General features: G+C 54.7%; 1 protein-coding gene across 1 annotated transcript in view; it reads left to right on the top strand.

Annotated features, from left to right (window-relative positions):
- CSMD1 (CUB and Sushi multiple domains 1) overlaps positions 1–9,712 on the top strand; it is a 710,708-nt gene that overhangs the window by 426,328 nt on the left and 274,668 nt on the right. Inside the window, exon 9 of the mRNA XM_015570591.1 lies at positions 853–977. Within this exon, the coding sequence (XP_015426077.1) occupies positions 853–977 (125 nt within the window). The remainder of the gene's footprint in view (positions 1–852; positions 978–9,712) is intronic.

The following is a 9,712-nucleotide window of genomic DNA, read 5'->3' as shown; positions in this document are numbered from 1 at the left end:
GAGCCGCCTGCGGGCCTCGCACAGGGGCTGCCGCGTGGCAGCCAGAGCCGATGTGCGTCTCACTCGAGGCCGAGGGGCTTCTTTCTACAGCAGACGGTGCTCTCCCTGAGGCGTGATTGTGAGACACGGCGTCACCGGCCTTCCTCTGAACGTAACTAATGTTTATGACAACAACGTAGACTCCTTCCTGGGAAATTTCCCGTTTATTTGGAGCAAGTGTTTTCTTGTAAATTTCACTACAATCAAGACACTTAACAGATTTTGAGGTGTTGACCATTGGGGCAAGGTGTACAGCGGGTCTGTGGAACGGACTCACCTTGAACCTCGTCCCTGCTCGTTAATAACCACCACCCCTCCTTTCTCTCCCCCCCTCCCCCCGGCCCACACCACCGCGCCGGCCTCTGTTTCTGTGAAGCTGGCTCTTCCCAGACCTCATGGGACCAGAGCTAGCGGCTCGGCCTTTCTTGTGCTCAGACTTTCTCGTGACCTGGACCTCTTCCGCGTGTTTCTGTGGGACAGTTGTTTGCAGGGGATGACATCCACCTGGGTTTTGTCTTCGGGATACACCGTTCACCCCATTTCCCCCTTCAGCACAACCCGGCCGCGTCCCTCATTCCCTGTGTGTCCCGGAGGAGGGGGAAGCTCTCCAGTGATGAAGCCGGCAGGTGGACTTTGAGCCCTGTGGTGTCTCCTGCTGTGCCCTCTGCTACAGGACAGGGCGCATGTGGGCAGAGCCCCGCTGGTTGCTCAGGGCCAACGCTGGTCTGACAGCACGAAGGCAGCAGGGCTGGGCGGCATCTGCTAAGGCGTCTTCCCCGGGTAACGGGCCCTTTTCTGTTCTGTGCTGCGCAGGGTCGGCGCGAACGTGCAGTTCTCCTGTGAGGACAACTACGTGCTGCAGGGCTCCAAGAGCATCACCTGCCAGCGGGTCACCGAGACGCTGGCCGCCTGGAGCGACCACCGGCCCATCTGCCGAGGTGAGCGGGGCGGCGGGCGGCACCAGGACCCCTCTTGCTTTAGGGTTCCGGGTTTTTCTGAGTCCGCCATGAGATCACGGCACAGAGCCTTGGGCGGCGACAGGGCTGAATTGGATGGTGTATCTGTTCCCAGGACGTGGGTAACAGAAATATTTCCTTGACACTCGTTAGGAGGCAAACATTCCCAAGGACATAGTTTAAAAGTTATGGTTTAAAATTTCAGCCCCGCTGGTGTGCTCATAGGTTAACTAGCGACCCATGAACCAGGAGGTCACGGTTCAATTCCCGGTCAGGGCACAGGCCCGGGTTGTGGGCTCGATCCCCAGAGTGGGGCGTGCAGGAGGCAGCCGATCCATGATTCTCTCCTCATTGATGTTTCTCTCTCTCTCTCCCTCTCTCTTCCTCTCTGAAATCAATTTAAAAAATCATTTAAAAATTCAGAAAAGATACGAGCAAATGGAGTCATTCAAACTCACACACGCATATGCAGTGTCAGTGGGCCTTCCGCAAGCTAACTGTATTTATATGCCCAGGTTGCACACGTATGAACATTTTACGTAACCGGATCCCTGCTACTGTGGAAGGGATCGCCTTCAACGGCAGTGGAGCGAATGCCTGGGTTGTGATGTTGTTACCGTGGAAATGAGCTGGTTGTTAATAACAGGAAAGGAGCAAAGGGGAGGCCGGGTGTTACAGGCGCGTCAGCCGGGCAGCTTCACCAGATCGCTGTCCCTAGGGAACCACCTGTTCATTCTTTGCAGGTCCCTGGGGGGAGGGGACCGAGGAAGGGGGGGATGGAGGTATATACAGTGAAGTCAGGGTAAGGTAGGGAAGGTGCCTGTCAATCAAACCTGGGAACAGAGGTTGTTGCTAGAAGGGGGTGGGGGTCTCTGCAGAGTGCAAAATCAAAGGTTAAAATCCCCAACAGGTGGGGACATGAGAGGGCCCCACTGATAATATCAGTGGCAAAGGGTTGAGTAGCAGGAGTGCAAGCTATTATTTCATTAATAAATTATCTTAAACTAACCTCTAACCTCATTAGCAGCCCGAGACCTAAGTTGAATCAAGCGTGTTTGTAGGAGGAATCGAGCGTGTTTGTGTGGCATGAGATGCACTTGCTGCCTCTCGCATGCACTGTGCCTGGCAGTGCTGTGCATGGCCCAGGGGCATTGCACCGCCTCTCGTCTGGGTGAGCCCGATCAGCTCCAGGTGTCAGGGGCCTCCAGCGGTCCTTGCCTGGTCCCCGAGCCCTTAGTCTGGGCCCCTCTGGGACGAGAGACATTGCTCTGCTTCGGGGGTTGTTTTACGTGGTGTCTGAGGTGGACAGACAGGGAGCCTGGTGTGAGGCTGGTCTGTAGGCCGTGCATACCTGTAAATGTCCGATATAATAAAATCCTAATATGCAAATCGACCGAACAGCGGAACGACCGGTCGCTATGACACACACTGACTGCCAGGGGGCAGACGCTCAATGCAGGTGCTGCCCGCAGGCCCGCAGGCCCCAGGCCAGTCAAGGCGGGTGTCAGCGGGAGCCCCCGATCACCCCAACGGTCGCCCCACAGATCGGCCCTGATCGCCGGCCAGGCCTTGGGACCCTACTAGGCACGAATTTTGTGCACCGGGCCTCTAGTTGTATGTAAGAGTGTCTTCGTTGATTGTTGCTTTGTGTCTCTGTCGTTTGGTTTGATTTCTTTAAGGAAGGGGCACTTCCTGCGTTGCTGGGGGCCCGGCTGCTGTGGCAGGCTGACCCGTGGCAGGGAGTGCAGGAGCTTCAAGGCACCAGCCGCCAGAAACTCTTTGCCAGGGCGGGTTCCTGTCTGTCTGTCTGTCTGTCTGTCTGTGACTTTGGTTGCTGCTGTGCTCTGCTTGCTTTCTGTCGCTTGGGGCTTAGCTGCTCCTCGCTGTGGAGGGACGGGGGGATCCTCTGTCTGCAGTGTGGGCTGTGTGCCCCTCACACCCGTTTGCTGAGCTGGGTTCGCGAGATACGATTCTCAGGCCAGTGTCCCAGTCCACCCTTCAGAGCACTCGCTTGTTTACTGTGGGGGTTTTCGTTTGTTTGTTTCTGTTTTTAAGATCTCTTCTGATACGCAAGATTTCATGTCGTTGCAGTCCACTCAGAAAGAAAAATATGGGAAATAAAACCTTCTGAGCCCCCCAAGTCTTTTCCTAGGAGGACCAGCTCCGCAGAGGAGCCCTCCAGCAGGCTGCACAACAGCAGTGGGGGCGGGGGGCCCTCCCATCTCGTAAAGAAAAATAAAATAAAGTAGTACTTTCCCATTAAAGCCACTGGAGGCCGGTGAGTTATTCCTGTTACAAAACTTGCCAAGAAAATGCCTTGGGTAATAATAATCGGCTTTAAAATCTCCAAGTTGTTCCGACATAATAAATAGATGTAACTAGAATGAAGGATTTATGATAAAGCTTTTCAGTGATAATTACATATGCCTGTACATAATTTTCCAAAGTCCTTGGCAACGTAAAACCCTTTTTGTTGGGCCGGTAATGGTTGGCTCCCTTCACGTAGAAGCAACCCAGCTGGCCTGCGACCTGGTAAGAGCCCCGGACGCCACCTGCAGGGCTGCACATGGGGTAGATCACGAGCTGAGCCGGGCCGGGGGGCAGTGCGAGGGCCGGGCAGCCCCGGACGGTTTGCTTTTGCAGCATAACCACGGCGGTGGGGAATTCCAAGGAATGTGCCCTTTTAATCTTTCGGACAATTCTCAATTAATACACAACAACATCCAACAAATGAGGGAGATCATCTCCAAGGAAAAACAACGAGAAGGGCTTTTGGATTTGCCTGGTCCAGCCGTCCGGGTTGCAGGAATTGTTTTGGCTTTTTCTCCTGTTATTGTCTGTAGCCGGACAGCTCGCTGCCGTCTTCGGCGTCTTCCTCTTTTCAGGCCCTGTATTCGCTGCATTCCATCCCCAAGGGCTGCTTTCAGGGCGGAAGCAAATGGAGTCCAGCCGGCCGAGAGTTTTCCTCTAAAACTCACCTCACAGACACGAGAGGATAAAAATGGGAGCGGGGGAACAACAGGGGCAGAAACAGAACATCGGGGACCGGCTCTAATGATAAGAAATATTAGTCATGCGCCTTTAACTGTGACTGTTTTGTTCTGATTAAAGAAAACACATGCTGCCCGGCTGGCGTGGCTTCGTGGTTGAGCACTGACCAGTGAACCAGGAGGTCACGGTTCGATTCCCGGTCAGGGCACAGGCCTGGGTGACAGGCTCCATCCCCAGTCAGGGCGTGCAGGCAGCAGCTGATCAACGATTCTCTCATCCTTGATGTTTCCATCTCTCTCCCTCTCCCTCCTCTCTCTGAAATCAATACAAATATATATATATATTTTTAAAAATGTTAAATAAAGAAGACATATTCTAACCTGGCTGGGAGTTGGATGGGACCAGGGGGCTTACCTGGAAGTGCAGCCCATCCTCCCCACCAGGGAGCTGCCTGTTATCATGGAAAGATTAACAACCTGTTCCAGAAACCAGAGCTGCCAGCCCACTGAAGACCCCGGCCCTTTGCATATCACTAGCCTTTGAAGACCCCAGCCCTTTGCACACCCACAGGCATCGCAAATCCCCAGCCTTTGCACACCCACAAAACCATTGCAAATCCCCAGCCCTTGCACACCCACAGGCCATTGCAAATCCCAGCCCTTTGCACACCCACAGGCATTGCAAATCCCCAGCCCTGCCCTGCTGCCCGCAGGACTGGAATAAACGCTCATATAGGATCCAGCCCCGTGGCTGCTGAATCGGCTCCGGTAGCGACAGGCAGCCGGACCTCTGGGTGGTTGATCACACTTGTGGCCTTGTACGTGTAGAGCACACAGCTGGGCAGTGCCCATGGCACCGAGGGTGTGGCGTGGCAGGGCGTGGCTGCAGGTGGGACGTGGCCAGGCTGCAGGGGGGTGGCATGGCATGGTGTGGCGTGGCCGGGCTGCAGGTGGGTGGTGTGGCGTGGTGGGACGTGGCCAGGCGGCAGGGGGTGGCCGGGGCAGCTGGCAGTTTCCCGGGCGGGACACTCACCTCTAGTCAAACAGCTGTGAGTGGCTGTGCCCTGGCCGGCGGCCCCTGGGCCGTTGTGTGCGGCCTCGTCCCACACGTGACGTTGGCTTTCAGAGGAACTCGGGGAAGCTGATGTTCCCGCCTGGGAGGTGATACACAACGTTCCAGTCATTAACGAGGGTGTCCCAGGTAGTATGGTTCCCCCAGGAAAATAACACGCTTTTATTCTTCAGTGCGCTCCTTGCTGCTCTACACCAGGAGCATATGTCACAGCTTTAAAAGGCCAGACTAGACAAAGCTCGTCAATTCTCACCTGTCCTCCATGGTTACAGCAGCACAAAGGGAAGGGGTGGAGAGGGCACTCCTGGACTCTTACCTGATGGATGAATCCATAACTTTCCCTCCGCGGCCCTGAATCTCATCGCACACACAGACGCTGTCTCAGTGTCCGCCCAGTCAGACGCATACGTGCTGCGAAGCCCTCAGGCCTTGGCCCTTAGCCCACAGCTCCTGCATCCAGGCCTCAGGCATGTCCCCCCCACACTCTGCCTCGGCCCCCCACTCCCGCTTGGAGGGGCAATGAGAAGAGGCTGTCTCCCCTGCTCGCCGAGCCTCCCTGTCCCCCCAAGTCCCAGTTACCTGGATAAAAGCCCCCCCACGGGCCTCTGGTGGTGGCTGGCTTGGGGTCCCGTGAAACTCTCACGGCTACTTGACCCCCACGTCCGTCTTTCATGCCCAAAGCAGAGGCTCAGCGTCTCCTCCCCGTCTCCTCCCAGCGGGAGTCACTCGTGCTGCTTAAACGGGGGCCCCCTCGTGTCCGTGGCCACCCCCGCAGTTCTTGCTCACGTGTTGCTGCTAGCTTTCTGCAATGAAGAGCGGCCGTCACTGGAAGTCATTCCTAAGTGTTTGCATAGAAGATGCGTGTCTCAGACCAGGGCCTGCACCCGAGCTTACATGCGGGCACCATGACACATGGCACTATGCTGTGAGGACATGGGTAGTTAGTTTAGTGTCTTTGGATAATAAAACATTGGACATAAAGATGGAAACATACTTCCTGATGGCTCCGCAATAGGATGATTTGAGTAAACTCTTTAGAACCAGGTCAGGAGATCAGATGGCGCAAAGCCAGCCCAAGAGAAGCCTAAGCCCAGGGAAAAGCATTCTCTCCTACAAGACGTTCTGAGCAGGCGGTAGCGGGCAGGACGTGAGCTCCATGGAAGAGAGGACACTGTCCCCACGGCACTGCCATTCCCATGGATCCCATTCCCATGTCCTCCATCCCATTCCCATGTCCTCCATCCCATTCCCATGTCCTCCATCCCATTCCCATGTCCTCCATCCCATTCCCATGTCCTCCATCCCATTCCCATGTCCTCCATCCCATTCCCATGTCCTCCATCCCATTCCCATGTCCTCCATCCCATTCCCATGTCCTCCATCCCATTCCCATGTCCTCCATCCCATTCCCATGTCCTCCATCCCATTCCCATGTCCTCCATCCCATTCCCATGTCCTCCATCCCATTCCCATGTCCTCCATCCCATTCCCATGTCCTCCATCCCATTCCCATGTCCTCCATCCCATTCCCATGTCCTCCATCCCATTCCCATGTCCTCCATCCCATTCCCATGTCCTCCATCCCATTCCCATGTCCTCCATCCCATTCCCATGTCCTCCATCCCATTCCCATGTCCTCCATCCCATTCCCATGCCCTCCATCCCATTCCCATGTCCTCCATCCAATTCCCATGTTCTCCATCCCATTCCCATGTTCTCCATCCCATTCCCATGTTCTCCATCCCATTCCCATGTCCTCCATCCCATTCCCATGGCTCCTTCCATTCCCATGGGTTCCTTACTCTGTTGGCGACTTCATTGCTTAGAGAGGAGCTGATAAAACATTCCAAGGAGCTTTCCTCACTCTCTCTATAGAAACATCGCTAATCTCTTCCGTCTCCCCTCTCCCCGCCGAGGTCTGTCGGTCTCTCCCAGCCTCTGTCTCTGGTCCTGTTTTGTTAGTCAGTTTATTATGTTCATCAGATTCCACTTTTAAGTGAAATCGTGTGATAATTGCACGGACGTGCTTATTTCACTGAGCATAACACGCCCCAGGATAACGTTTACTGTAATTCCATTGAAGTTGGAAAACAAATTCTGTTGCTGTTTCTGGATTCCTAAGGTTTCCTTGAAGTCACCCGGGAAAAAGGCATCTTCTCTGTATTTGTATTAAGTTGTTGGAAATGATGAAGCTATTATTGTAACTACTTCCAAACCCCAGTGACATGAAAGTCCCTGAAAACGGGGGTTCACTCAGAGCTCATCGTGTCCCCAGGACCTGCCAGGGCCTCTGTGGCTTGTCCTCGCACCCAGCCCCCGTTCCCTGTGGTCCACATGGCTCCCCTGCAGCTTTCCTCAGCTCTCATCCCAAATCCCTGCCTGCCCTCCAGCTCCCGTGGTCACCCCTCTCCAGATGCTCGGAACCCCTCTGCCTCTGGGAATGTCCTCCTGACCACAGATGCTCAGGTAGAACCTGTCCACTGCCCGATGGAGAGGGAACTTGGCTTTGCTCTCCCTCTGCGCATCCTCAGTGCTCAGCACGGCGCCCAGCCCATCACCAGCCACCGGCGCACGTTTCTCTGATGCACCGGCAAGGGTGCCTGGGCAGTGCTCACCGCCTTACCTATCCCCTTCCCTTCAGTCCTCACAGCGATGGTAGGTGAAGGTGTGATGAGTTTTGGAACCTAGTAAAAGGAGGAGCTTAAAGTGACACAACTTAAGATGAGGCGCCCAGGCACTGCCTACAGGTGGCGGGAGCCCGGGTGTGATTAAGGGACCCCGTGCCATCAGGTCTCCGTTCGGGGTGAGGATATGGACGTGGACATAAGGCCTGCGGTCGATGAAAGCACTTTCTTCTGAAACCACGCAAGGAGTAGAGGATGCAATTTAATTATGAGTGTTCCTGAGAAAAGCTGCAGATGTGAGTTCGGATATCAATTAATTTAAATGTAGTCAATTGGGATGTAATTTATTTAATTAAGCAGTTACGATAGAACAGCAAAGATTCCTGGAAGTGAATTCACATAAACAGATAAATTATTACTTCATATTACACGAGAGAAATTAGGTGACAGAGAGGTGACTTATATTTAATATGTATATTGATTATGTAGAGGAGTGGCATACATTGGTGTTCACCATCACTCATTTCCCCTTTACATTCTCCCACTCGATTGATTATGTTTCCCATTATCATTTTGTGACTCTCATTTTATTTTAAAACAGAGACGGTATCAGTAGGACCTCCGCGCACACGTGCAGCACCCTGTGCCGGGGTAATGTTAGCTGAACACAAGGTCACAGTCATTCCCTAAGACCATTCATCACCCATTGTGAGCACTTCTGCATGCATCACTTTAGATGAGACATTGCAAATCCCCCAAAGGCCTGGGAAAGGGACGAGGCCTGTAGTTATGTAAGTATAACATGCACACACATGCACTTATGCATTACAGGTATTGGACTGTTTTTAAATCTTGCTGTAAAACGTGAGTGGCGCTGGTACACTGTAGTCAATCACGTTGGTCAATTTAAGGCTTTGGTGGCCGATTGGAACCGTGCTCAGTATACCAGCTGCATTTGGGGAAGAAGTCCCCCCATCCCTGAGGACACCTGGACACTGCCTGGCCATTCTCAGGGCAGCTCTGCCCCAGGAGGTGTGAGCAGTGCCCACTTCGGGGTGGAGGGGGGGAGTGAGGAGCCAGCAGAGGGTCCAGCGGCAGGAAGAGACAGCCAGGTGATGAAGCCTCAGTGTCTGCCTCCGGGTCCGCCTCCGGCGATGCCTCATGAGCCCCCAGAACATGAGTTCGTGCTCAGGGGCAGCTCAGGGCAGCCGGCTCGCGGCAGGGCTGTGGTTGCTGATAAACCACACCGAGCACCCTCCTCCAGAAGGTGAGAGGTAGGCCCCGATCCCCCCTTCACTCCCTCTTCCTGTGTCAGACCGCCCGCTCCTGCACCCCAGTCACGGGCCAGGATCTGAGGGCAGAGACACCCCAACATCCCTCCTGCGGCTGAGGGACCACACACACTCACCGCGTGCGTTTCCAGGAGCTCTGGGCCTGGTCCTCTCCCCCCTCCCCCCGTGGCTGTTCTGGGTTGTCCTCTAGCTCTTCTTCTTCCCAAACATGGGGTTTGTAAGGACCATAACGCCCAGGGGACACGAGAACGTGAGCCTTCAGTGCTGGGTGCTGATGGAGTGGACGATGTGGCTGTGAGAGGACCCGCTGTGGCTTCGCTCCTCTCTCTCTCCACTTGGAAATGTGCAGTTTAATAGAACCTCCCTGCCCTGGAACCACACAGGAGAGGGGACCTGGGGGAGATGCCCTGCAGGAGGCGAGCGGTTAACGGAAGCCGGGACTTAAGCCGCCATGCGGATGTGGGTAATTGCTCACAGAATTCCAGTCCTGGCAGCTCCACGGACATGGGGGTTTGGTGAAGACTACACGTGAGGGCTTGAACTCCGAGTAGCTGCCGGGGGAAATCTGAGAGTCCTCTGTGGAGAGCAGGGAAGCCTTGATACAAGACAGTGTTACCTGGTGGGTAGGTCCTAGGGAGATGATGGAGAAGCAGGTTGGGAGATGGTGGGGAGGCAGGTGGGGAGATGGTGGGGAAGCAGGTGGGGAGATGGTGGGGAAGCAGGTGGGGAGATGGTGGGG

The sequence above is a fragment of the Myotis davidii genome, unplaced genomic scaffold, assembly GCF_000327345.1.
Source record: "Myotis davidii unplaced genomic scaffold, ASM32734v1 scaffold807, whole genome shotgun sequence".
Classification (NCBI taxonomy): Eukaryota; Metazoa; Chordata; class Mammalia; order Chiroptera; family Vespertilionidae; genus Myotis; species Myotis davidii.
This window is presented reverse-complemented; position numbering and strand designations above follow the sequence as displayed.